Raw genomic sequence first — 17,642 nt, 5'->3', positions numbered from 1 at the left:
TGAAGAAATCATGATAATAAACCAATAATAAGCTATCTAGAATATTAAAATGTCTTCCACATATATGTAAAATCGATTAATCAATATAATTATCATTCATTATCAACATTATTAAAAAGTAAAGAAATCATTATAGCAAAAAAATATAGTTTGTATATAAATTTTGCATCATTATTTTTTTTATTTTATGTACGAATCCCATTAGCTTCGAGATAATCAAAATAGATATATCAATCATAATCATAAATAAATGAAAGCATAATATACAACTTATTTTTCGAAGTGTTTGGTTCATGCTTCATTCATAGATACTTTGAAAATCCGTGCAATCTTATGTATGCAAATTATCTCTTTTGATTTCTTATCAGTTACAAAAACTGTCCGTTAAACAAATAATAACATACTCAGTGCATATATGCTATAATCGCGTTTCTTTCTTCTTTTCTATCTGTACAATATTTTTAAATAATATTTTATACTATTTTATGTATCTGTTTTTATAATATTATATATTTTTTCTTTTTTTATGTGAAATACCCGGTAAATACTTACTAAAACTATGAATTAGTAATTGCTTCATTAGTTTTTCTTTGGAATCATCAATTGATTTTATTTACGAGCTTCGAAGACTTTTGAAGGCTTAATAAATGCAAATTAGAAAAATAATGGAATAATAATATTCCGCGAATGAGAATGCAAAAATAAAGACATATTGTCACTTCTTATTAGATAATAGTATAAAATAATAATATTCTCTACAATGTGAAGGTAAATTGAATTGCATCATTATAGTAGCACGCTATGGGTCACCGAACAGGTGATAGTAATATATTTTCCTACATAAATATGTAATTAATTAATGCCTGTTTTGTGCAGTAGCGATACGTAGTAAGAAAGATATATAAATGTGGATTCAAGTCGCTGTTAATGTATTTGCTGACAAATAGCTGTCACGCAGATTCCCGCGAGCAATCGCATTATGGAAATACGCGCTTGAATAATAATGGACGATCATCGCGCTATCTCTCCATCAAATAGATTTGTAAGCATTATAATGATGAAAATAGCAGTCGCATAATCTAACACTCCAATACAATATTTTTTAGAGAAACTTTTAGAAAACCTTTAATATATTGTATATGGGTACATATTTATCGCGTTTCTTTCGACGTAAATTTTTCTCATAGTAATTTTTATAATATGTAAGGCTATAAAAAAGAATCTCTCGTTGTCATTGAATAATCATAATTTCAAATAAATATCTTTTTAATTTATTTGTGAGTTATTTGAAAATCTCTCTTTTTCTCTTTGCTAAATATTTTTTTTAAATCTGTCAGTTTGTAAAAATTGTTAAAAATTATGGCTATTATTAAGAATTAATATTAGAATTATTCGTGTATTTAATTGGTGTATTAATATTTTGATATTATAAAGGGGATTGTTATTATAATCCACTACGATTTTACTACGTACTTTTGTATGTTATATTTTCAAAACGCGTGGCGAAAGATACTTTCTCCGTTTAAAACTTTCTTCATTTGTCCCACAGCGTATGGCGTGTGTTACAAATACTTTCTCCTAAAGTCTCTCATTTTAATTCTACAATACTGTCATTCAGAGAGAAGAGAGCGATTGCTCTTCTTAAATTATTTTTTTGAATGTTGTACTCAATATATAAACATTTTTATAAAAAGCGTAACGTGACACATAGACAATAAGGTTTTCAATTTCAAAAACTTTTAGAAAACCTTTAATATATGTATACATTTATCGCATTTCTCTAAATGTAAATATTTTTATGACATTTAAACTGCAAAATTTTTCTTTGTTACTGAATAATATTTGCGAGTATTATCGTATAAGAAACAACTGTTTTCACTTGCGTATACCTGTTATTATGAATTTAAAAAAATTTCTCTGAAATTGGTTGTGTTGCGTTTCTCTTCTATTCACTTATCAATTAAATTTCGATTTTACTACATCTAACAATTGTTCTGAGAAACAGTACTTTACGTAATTGTAATTGTATTGTAATATAATTGAAATTGAATTTATAAATCTCTAATACACACATGTATTAATATTGATTTCTTTTTTTGGAAATTCATTTAAAAATGAGAAAATAACAATGATATTCACAAAATATATTTCTAATGATTATATAGTGATACCGACACAAAATGCAAAGAACAAATATAATCTTCATCTTTACAGCGCGTCGATAACCCAAGGATCAAATGATAATGTTTTAAAAAAATATATATATGTGTGTGCATGATAGAAAAATGTGTTAGAAGTTAAAAAAAAAAAGATATGTAACATTATTCTACGATATGTCAGAAAAATTATTATCACAATTATTATTATATATTATGTTAATATATGTATAATACATTATAAATATTAATACAATATATTATATATATATATATATATATATATATATATATATATAACACAAAATCACGTATAACTGATTATAGCTGTTACTAATGTTTATAATTAGCGATTGACGTATGTATGATAATTTTTTCTTTCTTGAAAGTCAAGATTTTTCTATAATGATATATATATATATATATATATATATATATATATATATATCATTATAGAAAAATCTTGACTTTCAAGAAAGAAAAAATTATCATACATACGTCAATCGCTAATTATAAACATTAGTAACAGCTATAATCAGTTATACGTGATTTTGTGTTATATACGTCATTATTGCTATTGTTTCTCGATACTTACTGACTGAGAATTTGCGTAGACTCCATTCCTTGACGCGAAAACGTATGTTGCGAAATGACAGATCAAGCTGAGGCCTCTTCGGGAAGGAATGTTTCTCCTGGTGGAAATAATTGTTGTTACCGATAATCGCCGGATCCCGCACGTCATCCTGACTGATGCCGTCAAATTGGCAGCAACTCAGAGACGATCGAGAGGGTGAACAATGCGTCGATGAGGTCATCACGAAATGCAGAAATGCGCGATGTGGAATTGGAGAATTGTTCGTTGTACGCAAGAAAATCAAATCACGTTACAACAATTTTAAAGTGTTACTCGGTTCTCTTTAAACGCGTAAACGCATGTCTGCACTCTTTTTAATCCTCTCGTTCTGTTGCTGCTGCGAAGAAACTTCTGATACTCGTTCGCCGTTTACTGCTGTTCTCGCATAATTTATCAATTCAATCTGAAATAAATACGTTCATATATCAGAAAAATACGTATAATCATTTAATTGTAAAAAATAGAAATAAAAACTAATTATCTGCTTAATCCCTAGTTAATGATGTGTATAAAAATGGTCGTAGAAACAGATACATATACATACATACAGGGTGTCCTGAATATCAAAACGAGAACGTGCGAATCACAAAAAGAAAAACAAAAAAATTACTTATTTTCATGCTGTCACTTCCTTATAAAAGTATTATTCAAAATGTCTGTTACAACAATGCAAGCATTGTATCTAGTACTATTCTGGTGATATTTAATATACTGCATCATTAAGAAAGTGACAATAAGAATAAAAAAATATAATTAAATAAATAATAAATAAGTGAAAAAAATAAAAACCTATTTTTTATTTTTTTTATGTGACTCACCTGTTCTCGAAGTTTTAATATTTAAATTCGAAACATATTATATGTATATATGTATCTGTTTATTTGATTTATGCGGTCTCTTTGCTGCTCTTTTGAACCGATTGACAACGAATTTTCGATAAACTTAATAATTTTAAACTTGTGTGATATTAATATTCGGGTAATAAGAGCCTATCGCGGATGTAATTGAGCGAAATTTTTCCTTGATACAATGATCAAGACTTTATAATTTAATAATTTAAATATTAATAATTTTAATATTGTTTTATTATTTAAAAATGTTTCTCTTTAATTTTTTATGACTTTCTGCAAAACAATAACAAACAACTTCTTTAAAAGAGTTGTTCTCTTAATTTATCAATTTCTTATATGTTCATCAATTCCTTACATGTTTCCGAAGTTTTGACATTTAAATTCACTCTGTATGTGTATATGTGAATGAAGAAAAATTTGTCGCTTCAAAAATTGTAAATAAATATTGTTAAAACGTTAAATGTTAATTAAAAAATAAAAATTTGTTGCTTCAAAAATTGTAAATAAATGTTAAAATGTTAAATGTTAATTAAAAAATACATAACGATCGCTGCAAAACTATCGCGAGGTTATCGGAGAATACATGCTGTGAATGCAAAAACATTTACTGTGTTATCACATAATTTTGCCTGATCTACATATTAAACTTGCTATTTCGTCAATTACTGTGCTTAACGTATATAAGAAACGCGATGTTAATAATTGAAAATATTTACATATTTTATCAAAAATTATATAAATATATAATACACATATAAAGGCGTTCCGTTGTACTTATATAATTTCTCCTTTTCGTTTAAGAAGAGAGAAATTTATCTTTCCGCATAAAGTAAGTGAAAAATGTGAAGATGAAATTTTTCAATTTTGTTATGTTTTTTTTCAGTTGAAAATGACACGCCCAATTTATATATCGTATATGATATTCGCACTCGAAATTCCACGCTGATAATTGGATATAAAGAGTTAAAAGCATATTATTTATAGCGATCGAATATAATCAAAGCAGGCCGGTCGAATACAAAGTCGAAGGATAAAGGCCGTATCGTACGGAAAACTGACTTTGAATCAGACTATTAGTCCGATTCATATTTACGTTGCAATAAATGTCATGAAAGAAATCTTCGACGCTGTCGAAATGTACGTAAGAAAAAAAGATATCAAATTATTTGTGTCTTATGTATACATAGATCTATCTCGCATATTTATCAATGGAATTTTTCACTTTTTGCATAACTCAATCAAAGTCGAGTTATTTTAACTTGACCCTGACACGCGGGCAGTCACAAAAATAAAATCATATTGTTCTCTCACTCACTCTCTCGTTGTTTTACTCTTTCTTTCTCTCTTTCTTTGTTTCTCTTTGTTAAAGTTGGCACAGTCATCGTAAATATTTTCGAAACAAAAATCATTGATAATCGAAAGAATTGAAAAAATAAATACTCTATATATATACAGGGTGTCCCAAAAGTCCCGATACGGTCGAATATTTCATAAACTATGCACTTTAGAAAGAAATGTTTCAGACAAAAGTTGTGTAGCTTGAAGGGGGCCATAAGATGGTGGCAATGATTTGACCTTGGAGAGTCATTTGAAGGTCACGTGATGGTCACCGTCAATTTCTTAAATGGAACCCTCTATTTTTTATTACATATTCTTGTAGCTTATCTCGAGGACTTTCCAAAACACTATAACAAAATATTTTTCCCTTAAGTACTTTTTGAGTTATAAGGCTTGAAATCATTTCTTAATTTTACATAAACCGTAAAATATCTTGTAAAATATTCATTTTCCGATTATCTTACCTTAATACTTTTACGTACAAAATAATGAGAGGAATCAATTGGTGTAAAGAAAACACATAGTTGTTTTTAAGAAAAAATATGGAATTGTTAATTGCAAATTACATATTTTTTCTTCAAAACAACTATGTGTTTTCTTTACACCAATTGATTCCTCTCATTATTTTGTACGTAAAAGTATTGAGGTAAGATAATCGAAAAATGAATATTTTACAAGATATTTTACGGTTTATGTAAAATTAAGAAATGATTTCAAGCCTTATAACTCAAAAAGTACTTGAGGGAAAAATATTTTATTATAGTGTTTTGGAAAGTCCTCGAGATAAGCTACAAGAATATGTAATAAAAAATAGAGGGTTCCATTTAAGAAATTGACGGTGACCATCACGTGACCTTCAAATGACTCTCCAAGGTCAAATCATTGCCACCATCTTATGGCCCCCTTCAAGCTACACAACTTTTGTCTGAAACATTTCTTTCTAAAGTGCATAGTTTATGAAATATTCGACCGTATCGGGACTTTTGGAACACCCTGTATATATATATATAGACTAGCACCTCGCATAATTTCAGACAAAATTGCATTTAATATGTACTTCATTGTGCATAATCTATGCGTAATAAGGGCCATAAATAAACGGTGCAAATTACACAAGATTATGCTAAGTAAAGTCTTACAAAGTTTCCATACTTGCGGCGATTAAATCATTCATTATAATCTCATTATAAGAGTAGCCGTGTAAGAATTAAAAATTGATATATTTGTAATAAACTCAGCGTATATTGATATTCGTATTAAATTTCTTGGAACTGTAACATTATATTGTTTTATGCGTTAAATTTTATGTAATTTTACGAGCATAAAAAAAATTAACATAATCACATTAAAAGTTCATTGAAAAAAAGATCATTATGATTGTTAATAATCAGTAAATTAAAAAAAAATAATTGTACTAGTCACATATAGGGTGTCCCATTTTAAATAATACGCTCAAATATCTCCGAAACGGTGCGTTAAATAAAAAAATGTTTCAAACAAAAGTTGTATGGCTTGAAGGGGGCCATCAGATGGTGGCAATGATTTGACCTTGGAGAGTCATTTGAAGGTCACGTGAAGGTCACCGTCAATTTCTTAAACGGAACTCCCTATTTTTTGTAGCATATTATTGTAGCTTATCTCGAAGGCTTTCTAAAACACTATAATAAAGTACTTCTTCATTGAGTACTTTTCGAGTTATGAGGCTTGAAATAATTTCTTAATTTTACATAAACCATAAAAAATATCTAGTAAAATATTCATTTTTCAATTATCTTACCTTAATACTTTTATGTACAAAATAATGAGAAGAATCAATTGGTGTAAAGAAAAAACATAGTTGTTTTTAAGAAAAAATATGTAATTTGCAATTAACAATTACATTTTTTTTTTTAAAACAACTATGTTTTTTCTTTACACTGATTAATTCCTCTCATTATTTTGTACATAAAAGTATTAAGGTAAGATAATCGAAAAATGAATATTTTACTAGATATTATATGCACTGAGAAAAAGGAATTGTTGAATTAAATAAATAACTTTAGTTGACTTCTATTTTGTTAATTCAATGCTAAAATTGTCTAAATAACAAAAAATGTGTTTTAATTAACAAAATAAGTGATTGAGACACTTGAATCAATTAGTTGAATGGGTATAGTTGCATGAACACCATTATGTGTTACTGGAACTAAAAAGATATGTTGAATGAACTGAATCAAAATCTGAGTAACTGCACATATTGTTAAACTAAAAAATTTGGAAAAACAATTTTGATGGTTTGAAACAATCAAATATTCCATTTTATTAATCTTGTTCGCATGTTACGATGAACTAAATCTTCAGTTAGATACAAGATATATTACAACTAATAGTCTGAACTTGATGTAACGAAATAATGATTTGAGAGAAATCATAAAACAATTAAATACAATTTATACATTTAGTTAATTGAATCAATTATTGTATTGAATTTTCTCGACATTGTTGTATCATTTCAAGACCAAAATTAGTTGAATTAAATACGATAATATTCATATACTTCCACGAGCTTCACGCCTCGCCTCTAGATGGCGAAAAGGAAAACGCTTAATCCGAAAGTGACATTCACCTAAGACAGTAATATAAGGCCGCGACACAGATCCCACGAATCACGGCTTATCGATTAAAGAGCGATATTATAGCCGCGATATTATCTCCTATAGCTTTTGCAAGGAGCTCCAGAGCTCCATGTAATTAAGCAAACGGTTAATTTTTTTTAAATTCCATCATATATGTATCTATATACAGAGAACATTAAATCGATCAAGTTTTTGAGAAATGACATTAAAATAAAAATTTAGTAGTTAGCTAACTTGACGAAAAATTATTCTGTTTTTAAGAGGATGCCGGAGTCGCCTGTTTTATCGACAAAAACACCGTAATTTTCGGAAGTGTGCCATTTTTTATTGCCTGTATAGAATTAAAAATCCTTCTCCAGAATTGCAGTATACACGCAAACGGACACGTGAAAACTCTATATAGTATGAGATTTTATATTGAGAAAGAAAATAAGTATAAAATTACATTTTTATTTATCGACTTCTTAAATCAACATGGCGTCAGAGCTGTCAACTTGTACAAATATTAGCTTCTTATAAAAGTTTTATAGCTTTTATGCATAAAACAGTAGTTTTCACGATTGTGTACTGCACCGTAGAACATTGTCGAACTATAAAAACTGAATTTAGTTGCCTAATTAATAAATGGCATTCTTCCGAAAATTTCAGTCCGTATGTACCTGAAATATCGGTAAAGTAGAGTGGAAAAAGCAGTGCATCTTCTTTATAAATAACGTGATAGAGAGAGATACGGGATGAGGATTAGATGAGGGCGCTGTAATCGTGTAAAAGTTCGCCGTTCAGTACAGGATCCCCTTAATGGATATATTGTCATAAGGATTATATATTCGCTCAAAACATTGAAACATATACACAGAAGAACAACTCATTTACTTCGCCCAAACAAATTTCTAGTTCTCACTATATCTATTTCAGTTGATCTAAAATAATATTTAGTTCAATTAACTACTTTTCATTATTTCAAACAATTATGTAATCTTATTATTCGGCCTGTATATGCTGTTGGCAGCCCGTGACCGCCGGATTTAGTTAATTTAACAAAATTTTCAATGTTTTTACAAAATTTTTTTCTCAGTGTGGTTTATGTAAAATTAAGAAATTATTTCAAGCCTCATAACTCGAAAAGTACTCAATGAAGAAATACTTTATTATAGTGTTTTGGAAAGCTCTCGAGATAAGCTACAAGAATAAGTAATAAAAAATAGGGGGTCCTGTTTAAAAAATTGAAGGTGACCTTCACGTGACCTTCAAACGACTCTCCATGATCAAATCATTGCCACCATCTGATGGCCCCCTTCAAGCCATATAACTTTTGTTTGAAACATTTTTTTATTTAACGTACCGTTTCGTAGATATTTGTGCGTATTATTTAAAATGGGACACCTTGTATATGACTAGCACACGCATAATTTTACAATTGCATTTAATATGTACTTTATTGTGTGCAATGTATACATAATGAAGGTCATTAAAAAATGATGCAAATTACGCAAGTTTTTGCTCTTTTGATAAATCAAAAGAGGAAACATATAAATGTATTATCAAATAATTATGCAATGTAACAGAAATTAATACATATGTTTACAAGTGGTAGAGATTTACTGCAAGTGTAATTATCTTTTTATCTATAAATTAAATATTTATAATAGATATCTCATTCTCTTGTAATTTCGCATTATAAATAATAATATTTTACCATTATTATAAAATGTGAAATGTATTTTAAACTAATTTAATTGCAGTTTCTTCATCAATAATTTATGTAAGATGACACAGAGGAAAATTTGATAAAATCGAATGAAATGTTATTTGTGTTAAATTAATTTACGTAATAAAATTCGCACTATCGGAGATAAAGACCGAGGTTGGGAATAAACAAAATCGCGAATTTATTTACGGACATGCATTTTAAATTTACATCCAGAAATTATTTCGACACGTAGATAATTCGCTCTCTCTCGAGAGAGATTATTCTACGTCACAACGATAACGTTAGCGTCACCGCCAGCTTCGAATTATTATTCAGATACCGCGAGATTGACTTTGAAAGATCCGAGTGAGAGATGATTCATGGCGATGCACAAAGAATCTCAGATTACATATTATGCTAATGTCGAAAACCTGATGAAGCGGCAGCTTTTGTTCACCATTCAAAAATACATATGTTTTCGCGGTCATTAGCACTGATAAGTTATAAATAAGGTGTGTCGCTATTACAACGAATGATCTTGCGAGAAATTATTATAAAATTAATGAGACAAGCGATACCTTTAAAATCTGGTATTTCCAATATATCTCCAATAAAATTGTCTTTTTAATCTCGAGGAATATTCACAAATTTATTCATTATAATATATTTACTTCCTTATCTCGAGATAAGAAAGAGCCAGAAAGAATCATATGAAATGAAATCCGATATATTCGAGTTACTTGTAATTCTAATAAAACACGCCAAGCTGTTACATAATTCGCCTTCTTTCATTTAGTACGTATGACACGGCAATTCTCACGCACTTACATTATATTTCAAGATAATGAATACGTGTCAATTTTTACAATTAATCTGCACCAAATTATATTTCTCATAAAACTTTACATTTTACATATAAACGCATATCTGACATGCATTGTGGATAAAATCATGTTCGAATATCGATAATAAATTATGGATTAGAAATATTTGAAATATTTGAAACAGAAAGAAATATATCTCTTCCAAATAAGATGGTTGAAGGCGTAAAGACATGTCCGACCTCCTTCCACATACATCCCTATCTTTTTCTGGAGGCTCTTTTATCTTGTTTTTTTTTGTTTTTAATTAGCACATATTATCGAGAAGATAATGAGAGGTTGAAAGAAAGATATAAATAATACTTTCAAACCAAACAGTTTTGATTGCGATTTTTAATCGAGGCTTAATTGATAGCGGAGAACCTCACAACCGGTTGGATTTCGTAAATTGCTTAATATTTTTAAATTGCGAGAAAAGAATCAGAATTCCGTTCATTCACTAGCGGATTTGATTGAACAAATTACGCAAAATGTACATGACCTAGCGCATATTTTTCTTCTTTTGGTATCATTTTTATCTATACATTCTTTCGACTTTTATTAAAAGTATTAATCATCGATGCATTTTATATCGATGTAGTGCGAATTCGAGACACGCTCGAAACGAATGCACAATTATCGTGCGCAAAAGATTGAATCATCTTCGTAGAAAATAATAATTTAATCTTTTCCGCATCAACAAAAATCATTTTGCTTGAATAAAAATAATAATAGTAGAAAAAACAATAATAGTAGATAAAAATAATTAATAGTAGATAATTATATAAATATTGTACTTAGGAAATCATTACTAAAAATAATTATATTCATGAATATTTCGTGTAATTTAGTTAAAAAACTGATAAAAATTTAATCTTAATTCTCTACTATCAAAAGATAAACAAATAACATACATTCGGAGAAAAAACAATATTTTCACTTCTTCACATCATATATATAAATATATTTTGTTCAATATATATTTAAAGTTCAACCGTGAAAAAAGTAAAAATAATATTTTTCACATATACATATATACACCTTATAAAATGTCCTCCTTCTCTCTTATCGTCTCGCGATAATAGTGAAGGCCATTGGATGCAAATTAAATGCGTAGACAATATAAACGCGTCTCTGCTTTACGTCGTTTATTCTAACGGAAATTTTTATGGAAAAATTGCACGAAGTTTTTGTAAAAAAAATAAAAACAAAAACAGCTATTTAATCTTTTTAATTTCAATTTCTCCCAGTGATTATTTTATTATTAGAAAGCGTGTATAACCGGTAATAATAACCAGTGCACTATTGAAGCTATGTTATTTCAAAAGAGAAATAGAACGCTATTAAACCGAGAAAGTAAATAAGAGAGAAAAAAAGAGAGTGTGGAAAGAGATGTGAATAAACAAAGATTGTCCTACTTTCACAAAATAAGCGTTTTCGGCATGAATTTTCGCGTATTGAATTTCGAAAAATTGCAATCTCCTTTTCAAAAATCGCTACTACAAATTGCTATTAATTTTTACGATTTTTGTTCATTTCTCTTTCTAAAAATATATTCTTCATTTCTTTCATTTTTTTTACTACGCACATTATTTTTCCTCTTTCATTTCGATACAATAAACATGTGAACAATATATATATATATATATATATATATATATATATATATATATATATATATATACTCCTAGATAAAATTAAGGCATAATTTTGTTTTCACTTTTTCTTTAAAATTCTTCGTTAAAATTTAAATATCAGCTTTTAAAGAAAAAGTGAAAAAAATTGTGCGTTAATTTTGCCCAGGAGTATATATGTGTGTACAGCAGTATTTCTTCCGTATACTTATTCTCAAAAATTTCCGTTACTTCATATTCGAATAAATGTCAAACAACGTTTAAACTCGTTAGTTTGCAAATTAATGAAGTTTATTTGGAAATCGAAAGGCGGAAGTCTCCCTTTTTCCTTTTTTTTTCCTGAGAAGAGGGACCGGTTTATATTGATGTACGATTTATATCAAACGTAGATTTGCATACACACACATACACTATACATATAGCTTACTTTTGTCGAGTCACAATACATTCATAATTATATATACTATAGTTATATAGACTATGTGTAATTATAAATATACTATGACTCGACGCCATAAAAGTAATAAGCGATGACTCACCACATCATAATTTTGACTAGAATTGCATTGCGGTCAGACATTCTAACGGTATCTAGCTAGTCACTCAATGCGAACAAGTTCAAGGGCTTCGAATTCTCTTCCGACAGTGATAAATTTCACTTCTTTATTCGAATAATGTTATTCCAATCTGATAAGAAACAATATTTTTTTTCTCCTGTACACGTATAGAACATTCCAACATGTTATTTTGAAAATAGTTTGTCGACATAAAGAATAAACGTGTCCACGTTTCGTGAATATATGTGTCGCAAGTTACGGTATATTTGGAATATCATTTCCGACATGCAAATCGGACGCAATGACAAAAACGTAGTTCCACAGGAATAGAAAAATGATGCGACTTAACTTGAAAGCGCTCCGATATGCGTAGAAAGAAAAGGAGGAGGGGGGAGGGGAAACACACACGCGTATTCGAAAAATAACAACGATTAAATCCCTCGGATAAAAATACAATTAATAAAAATACAAATAAAAATACAACGCGGGAGCAAAAAAAGAGGGCATCGGAAGTCGCGAGTCGTAAACGACGTGTCGCGAATGACGTGACGCAAAACCTGGCCGTTGCTCCGCCAACGCCAGGCGGTCGATACCGCTCGCGTGTCGGCTCGCGAAAGAGCCGGGAGAGAAAAATAGATGTACGTACTGGTTTATGGTCCACGCTCGCGGTGTTGCGGGAGCTAAATTAGGCGTCGGGAATCGATGTTCCGTTAGATGCTACCGGTCTGAGAGAAAGCGCGTCTGTCATAGCCGAGAGCGCGCCGATGACTGGCGACCGAGTCACGAACAGCTGACACTTCGCGAGCTTTGCGACGACTGGCGGTGCATTTGCGGCTCGCGAGCGGAGCGAGCGGATCCCTCGGACGTTGATTAATTACACTCCCCTTAATCCTTAATTGTCCGTTTCTTTCTGTGGAAGAAGAAAAACACATATATAATAACTGCTTTATAGAATAATCGACATTGAGCGCGCGAAGGAGGGAGAGCCGATAAACACGACGATTAAATCACAGTAGTTTCTTGTAGTTTGATCGATTCCCTCTCTCTCGACATTGCTTTTTTTTTTATATATAGTGACAGATGATTTTATATACTGAAGATGATTTGATTAACTGTGATTAAGATCGTGAGCGATAATCCAATCAACATTGTTGCTTTAATGTTATGTAAAAGCGGTAAAGCATAATTTTAACAAATACTGATTATTGTAGTAATATAACTTGTGATTGTGGAAGTAACAAATAATGTAACGCAAGTTACCTATATTATATAAAACTTTAATATATCGTATACGTGTTATTTAGCAACATTATAATAATGTAACAGAATATTATTATAATATAATGTTATTATACCAGACTTAATTCTAATTCAATTCAATTTTTCAGCACGAAATGAATATAAAGCCTATAAAAGACGGAAATACTAATGAAATGCAAAATGTATCTCTTTCCTTATCATTTTAATTTTTAATTTAATTCCAATAAGAGATTCAGAATTAATAGAAATAAACAGATTGCTTGAATTTGACGGGTAAATAGGAAATAATCCATTTACTGCTTATTTGAAACAAAAAACTTCTGTATAAATTAAATTTCGAATTTTTCAAATAAATTAGGTCTCGAATTTATAAATTAAATACATATAATTTATTTTTTTATTTAATTCCCAGATAACACAGGACATCCTATGGACGTTCATTTTATGTCCATTTTACGTCCGCACGTCCATGGACATGAAATGGACGTCCATAGTACATCTGATTCCAGACATCCGTTAACGGCCAATATTTGGACGTCCATAAGATGTCCGGTCTTGGACGTCAAAGTTTCGCGCGAGCAAACAAGAATGTGTTAGTTCGTTCGTTGACCGCTATGCGACGGGCAATGCGCTATCTTTCTCGTATATACTTAAGTTTTAGTTATAAGAATTATATAAAGTTTGCAAAAAGAGTAACAAATAAGAATAGAAATATACTGTTCAATTTAATTTCTGATCTCATTGCAGGAGCTTCAGATATTAAATTGACTTTATAAATCGGACAAGTCCGGCGAATAAACGAAAATAATCCATTACCTATTTAAACTTGTTTATTGCACTTTATATTTTAAATTACCTATTTAAAATGTAAAGTGCAATAAGCAAATTTAAATATAAATAAAATTTTTATATGAAATTTTTATGTAAAATTTTATATGAAATAGATAAATTATATTATTTAATTATATTATTTAAATTTGTTGGGTCAAACGTTTTATATGTTATAAAGGCTGCATAATGCGATCTATTTATATATAATAAAAAATAATTTTATATATATATGATTAAATTAGGTCAAAAGTCATACGTAATTATATCTACACAATTATATATAATTAAATATAAACTTTTTTCTGGGTTTTGATGTTTATTTTAACAATAATTTTGAAGAATAAAGCACTGAAAATGATGTCCATTTTAGATCCTTTTTTGGGTATTATTTTGGACGTCCAAAGTTGTGAAAAACCGATCTCCTATGGACGTCCAATGGATCTCTGTCGAACTTAATTCAGACATCTTTTAGACGTCCCAATGTCCGAATTTGGACATCCATTGGACGTCCATGGGACGTCCATGTGCTATCTGGGTTACCAACTCTATATATGACTAATTTTGTAACTTATATGAACAAATTCTATATAAAATATAACTATGATGTAACAATATAATATATGTTATATTACATGTTATATTGTGAATGAGAAATTATAATTACGTGTTACATTATGAATGAGGAATTACAAGTAACTTACTGATTATATATGTATATTACTTGTAACATTTCATTGCTTTCGTATAACATTAATATAACAGTGTTTACTGGGATGTAAGTAATATACATATAAGTATTACTGATAAAATACTGCTTAATTGTAATCCTCCCCATTCATAATTCTAACATGTAATATAACATGTTATATATCATAATTACTCCATAGAATTAGTTCATATAGAATATTGATCATACGTGGAGCTGATAATTAAATAAATGAAATAAATCATATGTATTTAATTTATAAAATTTGAGATTTAATTTGTATAGAGATTTTAATTTTTTGCTTCAAGTAGGCAATAAATAAACTATTTACTAGCCCACTCTTTCAAATAATTTGTTTAATATTCTAAATCCCTTATTGGGACTATGTTAAAAATTAAACTTTGGAATGTATTTTGGATTTATGTTAGCACTCGTCCTTCATGGACTTTATATGCTTGCCGTTACGTGGTAAAAACCAGAATATTCATTTTATAATGAAAAATTGAATACGAATTAATTAAGTCTGGTTTCGCCGTGTAATGGCAAGCAAAAGAATATATATATATATATATATATATATATATATATATATATAATAATATTGTATTGTATTATTAATTGCTATAAGATTCCGTTACTGTTGTAAAATATTGCGAAATAACATATATGATATACTACATTCTTATATCATATATAGACAACTTATTTTTTATAATTGCGATAAATGATGTTAATCAGGAACATTATTAATTTGGCTGTTTACTTTAAATCAATAATTTTTTCATTTTTTATTAATTATACAATTTATTCATTTAGTCATTTTTCACTTATTATTCATCAATTTATTTGCTTTCGTAACGTACGTACATTTTACTTTTTAATGTTACTTTTTTCGATTCCTGGATTTCACAGATCATTTTCTAAAATTTAATTTTCGTCACAAGTACACAAATATATACAGATTGTTCCATTTTAAATAACGCACGCGAATATCTTCAAATTTATTGACTCTTTAAACTTGTAATATCGAAAAATGCTTTAAATAAAAATTGAATAATTTTAAGAAGGACGTGATCAATTGTTTTTTCATTAGTTAGATAGAGATAATTAGTTAATTAATAGTTAGACTAAGATGATGAGAAGTAGCATTCGTGCGAGTGCAAATTTTTCAACATGTTTAATATCATACATCGGATTATATTCGCCTCAAAATATCAATTCAGTATTCATTTGAAACATTTTTCGATATAGCCAATATGTAATTTTAAAGACATTGTATATATTATTTAATATGAAACATCCCATATACATAAAGTTTATCATGACACAGAAAGTTCCAGATTGTTTTTTAATAACAGCTAATCATAAAATAACAGCAATCCATAAAATCCGTAATATCCCAGGGTCAAACTAAATCCAGATAATATTTATAACATCCGCAAAGTGCATTCAAATAACTTTTTTACTCTCTTTTAAGCATACACGCCTATGCGTGTAACTTTTAATATTTATACTTTTAATATTTAAGTTCCACAGAATATATATTTAAAGCGTATTACATTATTAAATTATTAATGAAATATTAATCTTTACTATGCATAAATTATTTACTATTAATATAGATTGAATTTTTATCGAGATTTTTTGTTCAAATGCGGATTTTTCATTTCTCAAATAAGAAATCGCTAGTCGAACGCACAATGTTGCTTGATTAATCGTATAAGAATAAAAAACTTCATACATATCTTTTTATCGAGTTGAGAAGGAAGTTTGGAAAATTACTATCGGATAACCTCCATATTGCATATTAAATTGATGATAAGAATCTTGTTCAAGCTTATCGCACGCTATTCTGAAAACCGGTTTAGTATCCGCATATATGAGACGAATGTTATATCTCAAGGACACTTACTCTGCCAAAAATTAAACTCCCTTTCGATGATTATTTATATATATATATATATATATATTAATATATGTATTTATATATATATGTATTTATATATATATATATATATATATATATATATATATCAATCTATATTAATAGTAAATAATTTATGCATAGTAAAGATTAATATTTCATTAATAATTTAATAATGTAATACGCTTTAAATATATATTCTGTGGAACTTAAATATTAAAAGTATAAATATTAAAAGTCACACAAATATTAAAAGTTATATATATAGTCTCACGATTTTTGTTTACTGTTTCTTAATTTAACATGATAATACGTAGCATAGAGTACGAAGTTTACTTCCGCATAATTTATCTGGTATTATTATAATGCAAATATTATAAATTATTTATTATTAATGTAGATTAAATTTTTATCGAAATATTGAATTGCATTGAGATCATCATTTTAATTATATAAATTTATCAGTTAATCCAGTTATGTTAATTTGTATTTCTTTTTTATAATCTTAAGTCTATTATTTAAAAGATTGTTGGTATGAAACAATCCAATATGCATTTAAAGAGATTAAATATAATTAGTATGTAAA

The 17,642-nt window shown here is 28.4% G+C and overlaps 1 protein-coding gene across 2 annotated transcripts in view; it reads right to left on the bottom strand.

Annotated features, from left to right (window-relative positions):
* LOC145971031 (ATP-binding cassette subfamily G member 4) overlaps positions 1-13,174 on the bottom strand; it is a 31,951-nt gene extending 18,777 nt beyond the window's left edge. Inside the window, exons 1-3 of one of the 2 annotated variants that reach the window (XM_083098238.1) lie at positions 12,982-13,174; positions 12,318-12,465; positions 2,752-3,193 (exon numbers count right to left, since the gene is read on the bottom strand). In XM_083098238.1, coding sequence (XP_082954364.1) covers positions 2,752-2,971 — 220 coding nt within the window. In that variant the 5' untranslated portion in view covers positions 2,972-3,193; positions 12,318-12,465; positions 12,982-13,174. The remainder of the gene's footprint in view (positions 1-2,751; positions 3,194-12,317; positions 12,466-12,981) is intronic. The other variant, XM_083098237.1, reaches the window with a different exon arrangement.
* Between the last annotated feature and the right edge of the window lie 4,468 nt (positions 13,175-17,642).

This window comes from Camponotus vicinus, unplaced genomic scaffold (genome assembly GCF_025532165.1).
Source record: "Camponotus vicinus isolate PSW18456_S1 unplaced genomic scaffold, iyCamVici1.0 SCAF_4, whole genome shotgun sequence".
In the NCBI taxonomy this organism is placed as follows: Eukaryota; Metazoa; Arthropoda; class Insecta; order Hymenoptera; family Formicidae; genus Camponotus; species Camponotus vicinus.
The sequence above is the reverse complement of the archived record's forward strand: the minus strand, read 5'-3'. Positions and strand labels throughout refer to the sequence as shown.